At 42.1% G+C, this 18,564-nt stretch overlaps 2 protein-coding genes across 11 annotated transcripts in view; both read right to left on the bottom strand.

Annotated features, from left to right (window-relative positions):
• The window catches only part of LOC135522138 (aromatic-L-amino-acid decarboxylase-like), a 35,638-nt gene extending 26,387 nt beyond the window's left edge, over positions 1–9,251 (bottom strand). The window contains exons 1-3 of one of the 2 annotated variants that reach the window (XM_064948137.1): positions 9,156–9,251; positions 3,454–3,661; positions 2,051–2,164 (exon numbers count right to left, since the gene is read on the bottom strand). In XM_064948137.1, coding sequence (XP_064804209.1) covers positions 2,051–2,164; positions 3,454–3,654 — 315 coding nt within the window. In that variant the 5' untranslated portion in view covers positions 3,655–3,661; positions 9,156–9,251. Of the gene's footprint in view, positions 1–2,050; positions 2,165–3,453; positions 3,662–5,924; positions 6,020–9,155 lie in introns of those variants that run through there. The other variant, XM_064948138.1, reaches the window with a different exon arrangement.
• A 1,959-nt stretch (positions 9,252–11,210) lies between these two features.
• Positions 11,211–18,564, bottom strand: part of LOC135522137 (growth factor receptor-bound protein 10-like) — an 81,951-nt gene continuing 74,597 nt past the window's right edge. For all 9 annotated transcript variants that reach the window (XM_064948128.1, XM_064948129.1, XM_064948130.1 and 6 more), the window contains 7 exons: positions 17,720–17,815; positions 17,403–17,477; positions 16,997–17,113; positions 16,587–16,653; positions 16,127–16,214; positions 15,853–15,946; positions 11,211–15,672 (listed from right to left, as the gene is read on the bottom strand). In XM_064948128.1, coding sequence (XP_064804200.1) covers positions 15,526–15,672; positions 15,853–15,946; positions 16,127–16,214; positions 16,587–16,653; positions 16,997–17,113; positions 17,403–17,477; positions 17,720–17,815 — 684 coding nt within the window. In that variant the 3' untranslated portion in view covers positions 11,211–15,525. The remainder of the gene's footprint in view (positions 15,673–15,852; positions 15,947–16,126; positions 16,215–16,586; positions 16,654–16,996; positions 17,114–17,402; positions 17,478–17,719; positions 17,816–18,564) is intronic.

Raw genomic sequence — 18,564 nt, 5'->3', positions numbered from 1 at the left:
GATCTGTACATGCCAGGCTGGCAGCCTACAGTAACATTGTGTTAGAGACAGGGTCAACACACAGATCTGTACATGCCGGGCTGGCAGCCTACAGTAACATGGGGTTAGAGACAGGGTCAACACACAGATCTGTACATGCCGGGCTGGCAGCCTACAGTAACATGGGGTTAAAGACAGGGTCAACACACAGCTATGTACATGCCGGGCTGGCAGCCTACAGTAACATGGGGTTAAAGACAGGGTCAACACACAGCTATGTACATGCCGGGCTGGCAGCCTACAGTAACATGGGGTTAAAGACAGGGTCAACACACAGATCTGTACATGCCGGGCTGGCAGCCTACAGTAACATGGGGTTAGAGACAGGGTCAACACACAGATCTGTACATGCCGGGCTGGCAGCCTACAGTAACATGGTGTTAGAGACAGGGTCAACACACAGCTATGTACATGCCGGGCTGGCAGCCTACAGTAACATGGGGTTAAAGACAGGGTCAACACACAGATCTGTACATGCCGGGCTGGCAGCCTACAGTAACATGGGGTTAAAGACAGGGTCAACACACAGCTATGTACATGCCGGGCTGGCAGCCTACAGTAACATGGGGTTAAAGACAGGGTCAACACACAGCTATGTACATGCCTGGCTGGCAGCCTACAGTAACATGGGGTTAAAGACAGGGTCAACACACAGCTATGTACATGCCGGGCTGGCAGCCTACAGTAACATGGGGTTAAAGACAGGGTCAACACACAGCTATGTACATGCCGGGCTGGCAGCCTACAGTAACATTGGGTTAGAGACAGGGTAAACACACAGATCTGTACATGCCGGGCTGGCAGCCTACAGTAACATTGGGTTAGAGACAGGGTCAACACACAGATCTGTATATGCCGGGCTGGCAGCCTACAGTAACATTGGGTTAGAGACAGGGTCAACATACAGATCTGTACATGCCGGGCTGGCAGCCTACAGTAACATGGGGTTAAAGACAGGGTCAACACACAGCTATGTACATGCCGGGCTGGCAGCCTACAGTAACATTGGGTTAGAGACAGGGTAAACACACAGATCTGTACATGCCGGGCTGGCAGCCTACAGTACCATTGGGTTAGAGACAGGGTCAACACACAGATCTGTACATGCCGGGCTGGCAGCCTACAGTAACATTGGGTTAGAGACAGGGTCAACATACAGATCTGTACATGCCGGGCTGGCAGCCTACAGTAACATGGGGTTAAAGACAGGGTCAACACACAGATCTGTACATGCCAGGCTGGCAGCCTACAGTAACATTGTGTTAGAGACAGGGTCAACACACAGATCTGTACATGCCGGGCTGGCAGCCTACAGTAACATGGGGTTAGAGATAGGGTCAACACACAGATCTGTACATGCCGGGCTGGCAGCCTACAGTAACATGGGGTTAAAGACAGGGTCAACACACAGCTATGTACATGCCGGGCTGGCAGCCTACAGTAACATGGGGTTAAAGACAGGGTCAACACACAGCTATGTACATGCCTGGCTGGCAGCCTACAGTAACATGGGGTTAAAGACAGGGTCAACACACAGCTATGTACATGCCGGGCTGGCAGCCTACAGTAACATGGGGTTAAAGACAGGGTCAACACACAGCTATGTACATGCCGGGCTGGCAGCCTACAGTAACATGGGGTTAAAGACAGGGTCAACACACAGCTATGTACATGCCTGGAATGGCAGCCTACAGTACGTGGACTGTGGAGTTACCACACCATTTGGACATGATGAGCAAAAAATGCTAATATCGGTCCATTGAATTGAATGGGATTTATGCCACAAATGCAAAAAAATAAATATTTGGAAACAGTGCCATGAAATCTAAACCAAAGCATGGATTGCTGTCATACCTTGTCCATAAACTGCTTACAATGTAAGGAAGCCAATGTGTAATTTTGTAATTTGGGTGAACTATCCCTTTAATGTCTTAAAATGGTGATACTGTTCAAAATCACATTCAAAAGAAAGAGAGAGGATGACAGAAAAAGATGACAAGGTCATACATACCCAGGAGAATCCGATGCAACCAATAGCTCCAGACAGCATGTCTGCCAGCATGGCCGGGAAGGAGTTAGCCGTGGGGAAGTAGGCATAGAAGTACGGGCTGTGCCAGTGGGTCACCTTAACACAGGTAGCCTAGAGGTTAGGGGCCAGTTCAAATCCCAGGTGTAACCTGATGGAGAAAATCTAACAGGATGCGTGCTGGCACTCAGAGGTTTGCTGGTATCAAAATCCTGCTAAATAACATATCTTACCATGGTGCCACTGAGCCCTTGAGCAAGGCACTTAACCCTTAAACTGTTCTAGCCCTCGAGTAAGGCAGTTAAACTGTTCCAGGCTGAATTCCCATCTTGTGCCTGTGTGGGGCACCAAGCAAGAGGCTGCCAGTGTCCCTGTCTGTCTCCCTTACATGCTTTTCCCATGGTGAGTCATTCATTAGACTAACTGGGCTTATTCCACACTGTTAAAAGCAGAGGTGGTAGAGGAAAAAAAGATGATAATGATTGATAATGGAATAACGGCTTTCATGCTACAGCTAAGGAAAGAGTTTGGGTTGGGAGTCGGGGGCAGATAGATTGAAACGGGTTTGTTTCTCTGGCAGTGAGATTATAGTTGTGAGGTTAATCATTCATTTAAAGTCTTTGAACTTTGCCACGTGAAAGGCCACAGAATGCGGGGCATTTTCCAACTACTTGTAAAAACTACTATATGGCTGATTTGTGTCATATACAGTTAATGTGAGCTTTAACTGATTGCTCAGTACAGACAACAAAGGACAATGGAACACCTTGTCTCGTTAGCAAAACGTTCAACACTGAAGCTCCTTACTGTACACCTTCTGAATGATCCCTAAACCACTGTCAACAGACCAGACCAAAAGATTTAATTCCATATGCACCACCTATTCATAAGGAAGTATGCAGAAGAGATTCACCACACCTTTATGAAACCTGTCATAATGAGTATTGCAGTATGATTAATAACAACAATTACAATGTATTCAATATAATTAATAATCTCTTGAAATAGATCTTTATTTATCCATTGTACAGTGGAAATGTGTATTCTTACTGCCCTGGAAGAGGTTGGGAGCAGCACAGGGTTAAAGGTTAGTGACTGTGTGCATTGACTGTTGTGTATGTTCTCGCGATCGTTCAATGCGGCCCGGATGCCACTGGGTAAACAGCTCATTGGTATCATCAATATTATAATATTTAATTATGAACTTTTCACTGATGAAATCTGAGAGAAAGCGGATCTCCAATAACAGAGTACCTGACCTAGAGCAAGTTATGAAGGCCTTATGTATGCCACCTTCAAGCAAAGTGTTACCATAATTTTATAGCTGTAATCAACCTTCAATCAACAGTCACCTCATCTTTAGTAATATGATAATCTTAGCCGCCTACCCCAGGCATGATGACCCTCTCAATGTCTTTGACCACGTCCTCGTAGGTGTCGGGCTCCTCAGGGGCCTCCTCAGGGATGAGGGACCGCAGGTACCCAGGCTCCACGTCGGGGTACACTGGCCTCTGCTCTATGTTCTCCAGGTAATCTGCTATCAGGTCTACCATCTCCTTCCCTCTCCTCCGGAACTCTGCAGCGTCCATTGTACAACTAGAACAGACAAATGTCCCACTTTATTGTCCCAACCTTTAGTAACAGTCCCATACACTTAATCCCTGAGCACATGCACATGCACGTGCACACACACACACACACACACACACACACACACACACACACACACACACACACACACACACACACACACTTTATCATAATGTATTATTAAGGGAAAGCCAGCCACGTTGTGGACATTGACACCTTGCTTTCTGGACAAACTAAACATATTTGCCCTGCTGCGAGGAAAACAACACTGAGCTGCAGACGTGGGCCCCTGCCACTCACGAGGACTGTGTGCTACCAATCTACATGGCTAAAGCGAGTAAGACATTTAAGTGCTTTAACCCTCGCAAGGCTGCCTGCCCAGACGGCACCCCAAGCCATGTTCTCAAAGCATGTGCAGACCAGCTGGTTGAAGTGTTTACAGACATATTCAATCTCTTACTAGCCAAGTCTGTTGTCCCCACTTGCTTCAAGATGTCCACCATTGTTACTGTACCCAAGAAAACGAAGGTAACTGAACTCAATCACTATTGCCCGTAGCACTCACTTCTGTAATCATTAAAGTGCTTTGAAAGGCTAGTTAAGGACCATAACACCATCTTACCTGACAACCTGGACCCACTACAATTTGCATACAGACCCACTACAATTTGCATACAGACCCACTACAATTTGCATGTAACAATGCTGTTCATCAACTATAGCTTGGCTTTCAACACCGTAATGCCCTCCAAGCCCATCACTAAGCTCAGGGACTTGGGTCTGAACCAATCTCTGTAGAAATTGGGACCTGGACTTTCTGATGGGCCAACCCTAGGTGGTGAAGGTAGACTACAACACCTCCACCACGTTGATCCTCAACACGTGGGCCCCACAGGGGTGTGCGTCCAGCCCCCTCATGCCCTTCCTGTTCACCCAAGCACGTCTCCAACTCAGTTTGCTGACTACATAACAGTGGTAGACCTGATTAGCAACAACGGCAAGACAGTCAACAGGGAGGAGGTGAGTGCCTTGGCAGACTGGTGCTAGGAAATAACCTCTCCCTTAACGTAAAAAAACCCAAGGATCTGATCGTGGACTTAGGAGACAGCAAAGATAGCAAGCCCCCATCCACATCTAGAGAGAGGCTCTGTGTGCACATTGCTGAGGACCTGAAATGGTCCGTTCACATGACATCCGGCCCCCAAGACCCTCATGAACTTCTACAGATGCACCATTGAGAGCATCCTGTCAGGCTGTATTTGCACCGTCTGCAATCTCAGGGCTCTCCAGAGGGTGATGCGGTCAGCCCAACACACCATCGGGAGCACACTGCCTGCCCTACAGGTCATCTACAGCACCCGGTGTCACAGAAAACACAGAATGGGCATCAACACTGTCACATGACCCGAGTGGATGGATGAGTGAGGTCCAATGACCTGACCTAGATCTCATTCCAGGAAGTCTTCATCCAATTTCCCATCCACCCAGTCAGAGGCAGCGCCAAGTATCCCTTTCAAATGAGCATCACAGCATCAAACCTAAATACTTCTTTAGTAATTAATCTTCAACGGGTACAAGTTTATTTCTATTTTTTATTTCACCTTTATTTAAGCAGGTAGGCAAGTTGAGAACAAGTTCTCATTTACAATTGCGACCTGGCCAAGATAAAGCAAAGCAGTTCGACACATACAACGACACAGAGTTACACATGGAGTAAAACAAACATACAGTCAATAATACAGTAGAAACAAGTCTATATACGATGTGAGCAAATGAGGTGAGATACAGTGCCTTGCAAAAATATTCGGCCCCCTTGAACTTTGCGACCTTTAGCCACATTTCAGGCTTCAAACATAAAGATATAAAACTGTATTTTTTTGTGAAGAATCAACAACAAGTGGGGCACAATCATGAAGTGGAACGACATTTATTGGATATTTCAAACTTTTTTAACAAATCAAAAACTGAAAAATTGGGCGTGCAAAATTATTCAGCCCCTTTACTTTCAGTGCAGCAAACTCTCTCCAGAAGTTCAGTGAGGATCTCTGAATGATCCAATGTTGACCTAAATGACTAATGATGATAAATACAATCCACCTGTGTGTAATCAAGTCTCCGTATAAATGCACCTGCACTGTGATAGTCTCAGAGGTCCGTTAAAAGCGCAGAGAGCATCATGAATAACAAGGAACACACCAGGCAGGTGTGACACCACACCAGGCAGTTCCTCGGCATACACATCACAGACAAACTGAATTGGTCCACTCACACAGACAGCAGCGCCTCTTCAACCTCAGGAGGCTGAAGAAATTCGGCTTGTCACCAAAAGCACTCACAAACTTCTACAGATGCACAATCGAGAGCATCCTGGCGGGCTGTATCACCGCCTGGTAAGGCAACTGCTCCGCCCACAACCGCAAGGCTCTCCAGAGGGTAGTGAGGTCTGCACAACGCATCACTGGGGGCAAACTACCTGCCCTCCAGGACACCTACACCACCCGATGTTACAGGAAGGCCATAAAGATCATCAAGGACAACAACCACCCGAGCCACTGCCTGTTCACCCCGCTATCATCTAGAAGGCGAGGTCAGTACAGGTGCATCAAAGCTGGGACCGAGAGACTGAAAAACAGCTTCTATCTCAAGGCCATCAGACTGTTAAACAACAACCACTAACATTGAGTGGCTGCTGCCAACACACTGACTCAACTCCAGCCACTTTAATAATGGGAATTGATGGGAAATTATGTAAAATATATCACTAGCCACTTTAAACAATGCTACCTAATATAATGTTTACATACCCTACATTATTCATCTCATATGTATACGTATATACTGTACTCTATCATCCACTGCATCTTTATGTAATACATGTATCACTAGCCACTTTAACTATGCCACTTTGTTTACATACTCATCTCATATGTATATACTGTACTCGATACCATCTACTGTATCTTGCCTATGCTGCTCTGTACCATCACTCATTCATATATCTTTATGTACATATTCTTTATCCCCTTACACTTGTGTATAAGACAGTAGTTTTGGAATTATTAGTTAGATTACTTGTTGGTTATTACTGCATTGTCGGAACTAGAAGCACAAGCATTTCGCTACACTCGCATTAACATATGCTAACCATGTGTATGTGACAAATACAATTTGATTTGATTTGATTTAGGACCTTGAGCGTTGCTGAGGTGCACCCATGACCAGCTCTGAAACCAGATTGCATAGCAGAGAAGGTATGGTGAGATTCGAAATGGTCGGTAATCTGTTTGTTGGCTTGGCTTTTGAAGACCTTAGAAAGGCAGGGTAGGATAGATATAGGTCTATAGCAGTTTGGGTCAAGAGTGTCTCCCCCTTTGAAGAGGGGGATGTCCACAGCTGCTTTCCAATCTTTGGGAATCTCAGACACGAAAGAGAGGGTGAACAGGCTAGTAATAGGGGTGGCAACAATTTCGGCAGATCATTTTAGAAAAGAAAGGGTCCAGATTGTCTAGCCCGGGTGATTTGTAGGGGTCCAGATTTTGCAGCTCTTTCAGAACATCAGCTGACTGGATTTGGGAGAAGGAGAAATGGGGAAGTAAACCTAAGCAATGTTTATTTAGTGCAGCACACATTGCCAAGAAGATCACCAAGGACCTTAGCCACCCGAGCCACGGCTTGATGACCCCACTACCATTTTTTAAAATACATTGTTTACATTTTAGTAATTTAGCAGATGCTCTTATCCAAAGGCTACTTATTGTAGTAACTACATCTATTTTTCGTACTGGTCCTTCATCTACAAGGCAGACACAATACAGGTGAATCAAAGCTAGGACCAAGAGACTGCCCAGTAGCCTACCTTACCCCTTGTCACTGTCAGTAGCCGGCTACCACCGGGTACTCTACCCTGCACCCTAGGGAATGCTGCCCTATGTACATAGTAATTGAAAGCTGGTCACTTTAATAAAGTTTACATAGTATTTATATATAAACTGCATTACATGTTTTATACATTTTATTTTTTATTATTTTGTGCTTGTTTGACATGTACTGTATTGATTGACAGGAACTAGGAACATAAGCATTTCGCTGCACCCGCCATAACACCTGCTAAACTGTACACGCGACCAATACAATTTGATTTGAACACAGGAGCAGCATGACAAATACTACAGACTTATATTGTGAGTTGATGTATTGATCAGATAGATAACATAGTGAGGCTAATACAGGGCAGAGAGGTGTTCTGCCCCTGACTGACCACAGTAAACACTGCTACTGATAGTCCCCTGTAATCCGCTCTAATGCAGGTGTGTGTGTGTGTGTGTGTGTGTGACCCATTAAGTCTACTGCTCTATTTGATTGCTTGACAGAAAATTCCATTAGTGGTGATTAACCTAATCACCGTGCTGGTACACTTCTGGCTCTTTATGCCCTATCTAGACTCCAAAATGTACATCTCTAAACTAACATTCAGCAAGTGGTTTAGTGCAGGATTTCCCATGCAGCACCACGGAAACAAAGTGTCTAAAAGAGGTTTCTAATCTGTTTCCGTGGTGGCCTAATCTGAAATGTATGATGAATAGCCCATGCAGGCTAAAAATGTAAGGTATGTAAGCAAGTTTCTTGCAGTGTTTACATAGAAGATTTATCAAAATGGGGAACGACAGCCTACAAAATTCAATACATAAAGCTAACTGTAATAGAACAAACGCTCTGATTCAAATGACACAGATCAGAGGGAATTTCAAGAGCAATAGAGAAGCAAGAGAGAAAAAAAACACAAAAGCAATTGCACTATAGTCTATCAAGCTGTTACGAAACACCACAGTACATCTACAGAAGCGTATCATTCTGAATGCCACCCATGCATGCAACACTCAACAGAGATATGAACATTGCCTTCTTCTCTCAGAACAAAAGTGCTATCTAGAACCTAATTGGGGTCTTCAGCTTTCCCCATAGAGGAACACTGAATAACTATTTTTGGTTCCAGGTAGAACCCTTTTTGTTCCAGTTAGAACCCTTTACGGAGAAGGTTCTACATGGAACACAAGAGTTTTACCTGGAACCAGAAATGGTTCTCCTATGGGGACAGCCCGAAGAACCCTTTTGGAATTTGTAAGAGAATTTGTAAGTGTGTGTACAACCCAACATAGTCATTCAGGTGTTGTTATTTCTATCAATCCTCTCTGCCAGAGCTGTATGCTGTAGTATCAAGTTAAGGAGTGCTGATATAGGAACAGTTTTGACCTTTGGACCATAATGACAAAGATTATATATAAACCGGAGGGACCTGATCCTAGACCAGCACTCTTACTATGATACTGTACATACAGCCCCTGGTGTGCATGTATTCTGCAGCCCAGTAGAGACCTGCAGTCCTGAAAAACCATAAGAGTATTAGAGCGGGGGGTGGGTAGATGGTGGGTGGTAGTAGGTGGTTGGCGGTGGGTGGGTAGATGGTGGGTGGTAGTCGGTGGTTGGCGGTGGGTGTACTCACGTTGTCGGGCACAGTCGTGGTCGGGTCCTCCTCTCCTTCAGTCTTCATACACAGCAGCAGTGTGCAGTGGTGTACAGCAGGAGCGACGAGCACAGCTCTTTTATCTGCCCAGTGGCCCCCTCAGCCAGCCAATGGGAGTGTGGCTCCTGGCCAAGGCAGTGTGCACAGGCAGGAAGGGCTGATTCACAAGGAGTTAATGAGATCCTCCTAATTTTCCACACAGCCTGATCGACACAAAGGCTTAGTACACACCTGTTGCACGGCACTGTTATAACTACTATTGTTAATTGATATTACTGTTAGTATTACCACTTACCAATTAAGCCTCAATCTTGGATTTTGGAAAGCAATTAACTGACGAGCATAATTTCAACCAATGGGGTATAACTGTTTATTAAATACTTATAAACCATTTATAAACTACTAATTTAACATTTACAAACTACTTATAAACCCTGTTATGAGTCGTTTTAAGTATACTGTTTCGGGTTGATATTTGATGTAGTTAAATCAATAAACCAAACTCCTTTGTTGATTTGTGGTGGAAATCTGGGTAAAATGCATTACATTGATAAAGTAAATTGAAATAATGTGAACTGTTGACTTTATATATTTTTGCCTTCAGGGTTAATATTTTAGACTTAACCCACTGTCAATAAGCGAAAACTAGTTCCAAAATCTATGTGGTTATGCATCCCCTAGGGTCTGTGGATATCGTAATGCTTAAATACACATTTTAGTTTAGACTGGCCAGATGTCAATCTGATGAAAGACCTCAAGCAAGATAACCTGATACCTCGTCATCTGAAAATCAGAGTACATCTCAATTCTCATCTGCATAACCAGGATGTTGATTTATCTACATTCTCTTATGGGGCCTGGATGATTACTCCATTCTTATGCTGCATTCATAACCACGTGGCAAAGTGGTAATTACCAATTGTGAAGTTGAGAATACGAGTTAGATGAATTCACGTCCCTTGAACTTGAGAAACGTTGACTAATGGCAAAAAAAAATCAACCATAAACTAAAAGTACAGCTAGTGCTCGCAAACAAATTAAAGTGTTCACAAACCAAATTAATAAATAATGTTTTGTTGTTTCATTTAACTGCCGAAAATACTGTTATAGAGGTCATATCCTTAGTGGATTACGTCAGAGTTCAGCATGGGAGAAGTCGGAGCTCAGGGATAATAGAACAGTTTCCTAGTAATTACCATTTGGAGGGGCGGTCAAGTGGATTTTTCTTTACAGTTGTATGCTTGTATTTACGAATTTACAAGATGTTATTAACACAGCATTAGGTCTGTATAGAGTACATTTTCCAAGTCAAATGCTGTGCCTCTCAGCTCTTAACCGTTTTGTGCCAACATCTGTAATGCTTTTGAATGAATATTGATTGTTAGGACGTGTACAATCCTGAACATTTGAACATGACATTTGTCTCTTAAAGGGGCAATCTGCAGTTGCTACACAATTTTTTGGATTTATAAATTAAGTTAAAATAAGTAGCTTCCCACTGATACCCCCACCAGAACCCAAAATATAAGCTTGGTTTACTTCAATGTTTGTAAACAAAGAACATGTAAACAAACCACATGGCCTCAAAACAAACTTTAATTGCTATATCATGGTCAGTCCTTGCATCCATAGCTCTGTCTATGAATTTGAGAGTAGTTACTCCAGCCCCATCCCTCAGCTTTTTACTGAAACATAGCGTGGGGAATATGCTTTGTTATTGTTTCAATGGATGATTTCCCATTTAAGTAGAGTATTTGATTCGCTATAGTGGTTGTCTGCCATCTAGTGGGCAAACAGGGTGAAGTACAACCCCACGAACAGTTGAACATTTCAAGCAGACATTTCAAGCTTGATGGAAATATATAACTAAACTCATGGAAAGTTGCAGTAGATTTGTAATCCCATCTAGAAGTAACATTTGCAATAGTATTCAAAAGAAACAGAATGATTTGCAAATAGAGTACAGTGATTTAAATGCATTTGTAATTACCTTGATGAGGACTTCCCTACCAAGACAAAACAGCACAGCTTAAATGAATAGCAATGTATTAATGTTTTATTCTAATTACAATAAACAGAACATATCAGTCCCTTATTTGTACAAAAATACCTGAAAAGGTTACAATTAAGAGATATAAGCCATTCAGCTATTTACAGATGGAAGCAAAGCACAGTATGAATACAGGATCTTTCTCTTAAAAAGAGATACAGGCTCTTGTTTTTTGTTGCATTCCCTGAAATACATAATCGTTTATATTTATATAGATCTATATATATTTGCTTTACTCCTTTGTACAGTCACTATATCTTGCATTGTGACAATATATGCAAAGCACAAGTCATTATCGATCACTGGAAAAGGTTCCCATGAACGGTCCAAAGTCAGCTCTGGTTTAGTGCAGAGAAAAACGTGGTCAGAGGCACCTGCTGCGTTTAGGCTTCTTGAGACAGACAGACTTACACAAGAGAAAAGAGGACACCTTAAATCAACTGTGCTGTACTACTGTTTTGGACAAACTACTGGTATCCTGAAAGAATATTATAAAGGCCAAACTACTTACTGAAGAAAATATTGTTTGGTGAAATACTATTAACCCCAAGTTGATCAAAAGTACTACACAATGTATTCGTTGCACATACAAAATCCCACTGGTCTGACGATATGACCAGTTTTCAACAGGCTCCATGTCAACCCTGAGCAACCCAGTTACATTCATTTCTCTGACATAAAAAAGTACATTTACTTAATTCACTTTCATCAGTTCACTACTTTGCAGGTGATTCAATGTCACTAGCAACATTCTACTAGTTCATAGCAAGACACTATGTGAGAGAACTCGCCTCTGATATGAATGTTTCTGAATATGAAAAACACCTATGTATCTGTTTCTGACAGGCCTAAACAGTTAGTGTTGAGAAGTCAGTGATGTCTGAGTAGCTTAGGATGACTTGCAGGAACAATGAAAAGATGCCCAAGCCAACTCCAGTTCCATACCAGCAACATTTCAATATTACAGACATTTGTGAAGAGGTTTTTACATGAGAAACACATAAGAAACAAAATTGATATGCACATTAAACCAAATGATAAAAACCACTAAAATAAATCAAGTTTCTTCATTTCATAAGTAGTTAAGAGTAAGCCAATGCGGTAATAATAGTGATCTGTAACCTAAATACAGTGTTGCATCTACATGGTTTCATATGCTAATATGGTACATTGATTCAGTACACAACTTTTACATGAGTTGCATATAACATTGTACAGCTAAGATTACCATCGGAGGAGGCAATCCTAACTGATTTCTACTGAAATAATTTTGACCAATGGGAAGATATATTGTCCAACGTTTTGACCTAATTTAGCATAGGAGTAGGAAACAGCTTTGGCACCTAACCTGCTCATTGTATAGTCATAATGAAGCCACACCCAGAGCCCCACAGTAACATATATTATATATTCACGGCTCTGGTCACACCCAATAAACAGTGAAGTGTAGCTCTCAAAATTTCATGGAAAAGGTACTGCAGTGGGCATCTAGTGGTGCCATCACATCCAAGCCTTTCTCATTGGATAATATGCATAGCACACTATGTTGTGGAAAATACTTGGCTATTTAATGTACTGTACACCAATTTGTTTTTTGCAATTGTGGCTCAAGTATTGTAAAGGTATAGCTTCACTTCTGACAAGAAACAAAGTTCTGATTAACGCAGTTTAAAGAGTGAACGTTCTGTAAAATGGAAGAGAACTAACTGTAATGAAAAGGGACAGAGCAACTGAACTGACAGCTGACATTTGAAAATCAACTCATGAATTAAATATCCATTTATGAAATTTGTTCGATTGACAGCATCAGTGAAAGTCACACTTAAGAAGAGGTCAAATATTTAAATATGTAAAATAAAAGTTTTTTAAGTAATCTAATTCAACCTGTGTGTTTGAAATATTCTTGAAGAGTTCATATGAAAAGATTTCCTAAATGTAGAAGAATGTGTGAGAGAAAGGCATTAAACTGAATATCGATGTGAAACGCACTGTGACTGAAATATTAGTGACTTTTATTCCCCACACTTTTTCTACTGACACCAATTTGGAATGAAAACCATTAGGGAACACCACTTGAATGTTACTCCATAGTAAGTGTTGGTGATAAAATAGTTTGAGTGTTCAAACATAAAAAGCAAGAAATTAATTATAGGCTATGTAATAATTATGCGGTTCAATCATTCCATGGTAATGATAAAACAGTAACGGACAGCACTGAGAAAAGAGCTACATTTCAAGTAATCACTCACATCTAGATAAATAAATACATTTGCGAAACAATACTTGAAATGATTGAGTCATTGCATCTTATTTTTTGAAATGTCATTGTGCAGAACTTGTAGATAGTGTGGCTAATATTCTGTATCTGAATCTATCCAGCTTAAGACACCATAAATAAAATAAAAAGATGGCTCTTTCTTAATGTTGCATTACAGGTAAAAACATCTTTACAAATCTGTGTGTTCACTGCAACCTTGGAGGAGGCTTCCACTTCAGGGTCCATTACTAGGGCTTCACAGTGTCTGTTCTAAAAACAATCATTCAATCACATCATGGAAAAGAAAAGCAACAAGTCCAAAATGAATGGACTTCGGTCTCAAATGGCACCCTATTCCCGATATAGTGCACTACTTTTGACCAAAGCCTTATGGGCCCTACTCAAAAGTAAGGTAATGCACTATGTAGGGAATACGGTGCTATTTGGGACGCACACTTGGATTAAGAAGATGGGTCCTCACAGCAGATGAGTCGATTGATTCCAGTTCAATTCTACAGACAGCACAACAGACAGACCGACCTTGGACTGTACACATCAACTCTGAGCTAGTCAGATCCCTCTAGTGGATCACAAGAGGTTGGTGTAGTGGTTATATTTCCCTGTGTTCTCACGGAGGGAATGCAAACAGGTGGGTTTAAAAGAAAACTGTGGCACCCTCCCCATTGGCCTAAGTTAGGTTTTCGTCATATAATCATAACCATGTCTTCAGAGTGCTTACAACATGGAATTACAGTCCACAAGAAGGCCATATGCTTTCCAATGTTTTACATATAGATTATTATTGCATTGACACCAAGAGAGACCCAAGAGCAGAGCCTTCCTTGGCTGTTATGTTGCTTGTTATCACCTGAGGAGCCGCTTGGTAGCCTAGTGCCATTCTGAATACGTACTGTAGGCAACAATAGAAGGGTTGGTTATAGCATACAGTATAGGACTAGGCTAGCAGCGTGGACCTCAACAGCTACCTATCACGTGGACTTAAATGAGTGGATGAGACGGGGAGTGAATGAATACCTGTAGTAGTTTATATTTTGGGGGGAAAGTTCATGTGGTTGTATGTGGAACACCGGATGGTGGAGCTGATGATGGATTGATTTAACACTGAACTGGATGTAGTGATTTAGTTGTTGTTGTGTGACTATTAGAAATCTATACGCTCCAGACTACTGATAAGAAACTAAAACGGACTAAGAACACATGCAGTACTAAAATGTTATGAACACAAAAGCCTGTGAGGTCACCAAAGAAAGAAAGAAAAGTCATAAGAGAGTGGAATGAATGGATCCTGTGTAGTCCTTGAGTATCCTTCAGCTCCATCCTAAGTTACCAGCTCCAGCCTCTCCTTTCCCACAGCTTGACAGAGACAGCTGGCCTCGTGATCTGTCTCATGATGTTCTTTTTACGAATATCAGATTGTCCATCCATCCCTCCAGCACAGGAGGGATTTGCCATTGTTGGTAACGAGAAGAACGAGACAGTAGAGGAATTCTTCTTCAGTCAGTGTGGAAAGGCCTGTTCCCAGTTTCACAAGCGCCAAACTAGAAAACAATCAGCTTTTCAAAAAAAAGGTTGTAGTATAGATGATTTGTAACACAAAAAAATACTTTCATTATGTAAAAAAGTGGCCCAGACTAAACAAAGTCCTGATGATTGGACAAGGAAAATAAAAACTACTTTGATCTCATAAACTGTCACTAAACCGTGTCAGTGGATCAGAGCTTATTGGTGACTATGAATACAAACTTGAAAATGTTTTTGTTTTTTATAAGAGTTAATAACAATGTGGTGCAGCTTTTTGCTTTATTTTTTGCTTCTTTATCTCCTCCTTCCTTCCGGAACACAGAGGTCACTGAAGTCCACTAGAGTCCATCCTAACCCCCCAACCACTCCGTCCTGTTCCATCCGCAGTCTCTGGCAGCTCATGATACATCAACAACATGAGTTCATCACATCAGCTTCTCCTAAAGAAAAAGTCTTGAGTTTGTTTTTAGGCAGAGTCCGGTCAAGTCATAGGTCAGGGGTCATAAGGCTACGAGGGTGCAGGGGTGCTTGAGTTTACAAGGCAGGACTCCTCTGTTGAGCTGGTAGAACTCCACCAGCTGGATCAGGTCGGTGAATTTGGTGGACCCGTCGTCAAGGCTGAAGAAGATCTGGCCGTCCTCTTCACACTGCAGGACGGACCATAGAGACAACAGTCAGGTGAGAACAAGAGTAGTAATGAACAACAAAAGTTACTTTACTCCATAAAATTGTTGGCTGTTTTACTTGGTTTTCTAGTGTGCCTGTAGACATAAGAGAGAGGGGGAGGTCAAAGAGAGAAGCCCAGAGGCAAGGTAAAGCTCACTTACCGGTAAGATCTGGAAATGCTTAATTTTCTGGTGATGGCACAGTGTGAGGACAAAGGCCTTTGGGTTGCTTTGACTGTCCCTCAAGAGAAACAACCTGAGCAGAAAATCAGTCTTTGGTGAAAACTTCAACGTCTGTCAAATTTACAAATTTAAATCCAACATATGTTGGCATGTGGGCTGGACATTCTGAAGATGCAAGACACTTTAATAACAAAATAAATCCTGATCAAATATTAGGTTGGCTGTGTGGGTTGCAGAGACTGAGGAGCCTTACCCGTCCACCTGGCCTTGTTGGTGGATCATCCGATGGGACTCTTCTCGCGTTATCCGCCCATGGAACCACAGCTGTGTTCTGTGAATAACTGGACGTGGAAGTGGAAAGGAGAGCTTTAGGACAGGGTCAAGGCTTTATCTACACAGAATGTTTTAGGACAGGGTCAAGGCTTTATCTACACAGAATGTTTTAGGACAGGGTCAAGGCTTTATCTACACAGAATGTTTTAGGACAGGGTCAAGGCTTTATCTACACAGAATGTTTTAGGACAGGGTCAAGGCTTTATCTACACAGAATGTTTTAGGACAGGGTCAAGGCTTTATCTACACAGAATGTTTTAGGACAGGGTCAAGGCTTTATCTACACAGAATGTTTTAGGACAGGGTCAAGGCTTTATCTACACAGAATGTAGTCAACTCAAATAACACAGGGATTGTGAGAACGTTTGTTGTTGAATTACCTGAGTTTAATAAACAGGGATGTAGTGGACTGGGACTACCTAGAATGTTCATCCGTTGACTTCTCTTCTGAGATACAGAACAAACAAACATGGATTAGTTTGTTAATAAAAGGTTCTCCGTGACGGAGAGCATGATAGCTTTGTGTCAAGCATGACCCAAAGAACAGTTGTTGCACTCTTGCTCAGATTATTTATAAAATCACCAACTTTTCAGCAGTAAGTTTTCTTTCAGACCATAATGTCATATAAGCATTGTAATATCTTAATAACGTCGGAGTCGCATTGTGATCACGTTGTAGTAACATTGCTGTAATGTAGTTACGTTGTAGTAAGGTTGTATTATTGTTGTAGAACCATTGTAATAGTACCATTGTAGTAAGGTTGTAGTAATGTTGTAGAAAGAGACTCACCCTCCAGGCATTGCCCTCCTCCATGGCAGCGCTCTGGGCCTCCAAGGGATTGTCGATCACCCTGCCTATCCTTCCTGAGAAATCCATGGCAACCAGAGAATTCTCGGACACACTCCGCTAGGGGGAGACAAAGCAGTGTCAATGTCAATATACTTCCAATGTAGAAAATGCCCTGTTACAGTACTGGGGCTATTTCTCAATTTTCTGTCATTGAAGTCCTCCTCTCTCCTCAAATACACTGGACAGGGAACCTAGCGGTTAAGAGTGTTGGGCCAGTAACCGAAAGGTTGCTTGTTCGAATCCCGAAATAGAGGACACAAAGAATCAAGAAAGACAACGGAGAAAGAGGCTGGATGTTAACAACAGTTTGGCTGGCACCTGTAAGAAGCTAAAAGGAGAGGCTTACCACTGGTGTTGAAAAGTGTGACAGAGTTTTTCTCTGCTGAGGAATCTTGTAGTTCTGATAGAGGACTATTCCATACTGTGAAGAATAAGGAGAATATCCACAAATGAAAAGGTTTGCTTTTGTTTGGGTTAAGTCAACCAATAGCAAACCTTCCAAAATATTCATCAAATTCATAAAGATAGATAGTTATACCATGCTACTTTGAATACTGACTTTCACAACAACCCAAATGAATTGGCATCTGATACAACCTTCTGGTAATAACTGAGGCATTACTTTTGCAGTGTATTGAGGGCTTGTTGCCATGGCGTTGGTACCTTGAAGAGTCTGAAGGCTGTCATCCAGGAAGTTCTGCTCTGTTCGTCTTCAGTACACAACATCCTCAACTCTTTCAGCTCAGTCCTCTTGTTGGGCTGTCAATTAACACACAACAACCAATTAGAGAGACCAAATAAACACCTCATCATTAGAAACAACCATTCAGACAGTATGGTTGTACTAAAACCTTCCTCCCTCGTACACTAACATATCCCATGAGATGATAGATGATCTTGTTCAGGGTTGGCGGGGGGGGCTTACTTCTAGGATTACTTTGAAATTATTTGACACCTTTCTGTTATCTCAATGACATTCAAAAAAGTGTAAGTTTAAGTTTTTCCACCTGAGCGAGTCAGAGACCACTATGATGACACACCAAATTCGTTCGATGTATTGCGGGAAAAGAGCAGGAATGGGCTTTTCTAGGCTCCAGTCCAAAGATTGTTCAACTTGAATAAATGCGTAGAAGTAAGGATGACAGCAGTAGTGTAGCACCTCTGTGGTATTGTGCTCCATACTGTCAAAAACAAGTTTAATTTAAAAAGACCACGAGTGGGGCTTTTATTGCTCAATCTAATTTGTGCCGATTCAAAATGCCCATGGGCCTAATGGATACATGATCAAACTCACGCACTTAGACTTAAACAGCTGCAAATTATCCAGATACCAAAGTGTCACCAACAAAAACGTATACAATAGGCCTATAGCAAATGCAGCATACGGCATACATTTTTTACATGCAAATAGCTCTTTTCGGAAAGCTCTCAAAGCATGCCATTCCATGAGAGCAGTATTTTTTTTTTACTCGAAGCAATGAGCCCAATCAGTCCTCCATGACAACAAA

Source organism: Oncorhynchus masou, chromosome 30 (assembly GCF_036934945.1).
Source record: "Oncorhynchus masou masou isolate Uvic2021 chromosome 30, UVic_Omas_1.1, whole genome shotgun sequence".
In the NCBI taxonomy this organism is placed as follows: Eukaryota; Metazoa; Chordata; class Actinopteri; order Salmoniformes; family Salmonidae; genus Oncorhynchus; species Oncorhynchus masou.
Note: the sequence above shows the minus strand (reverse complement) of the source record. Positions and strands in the feature narration are given on the sequence as shown.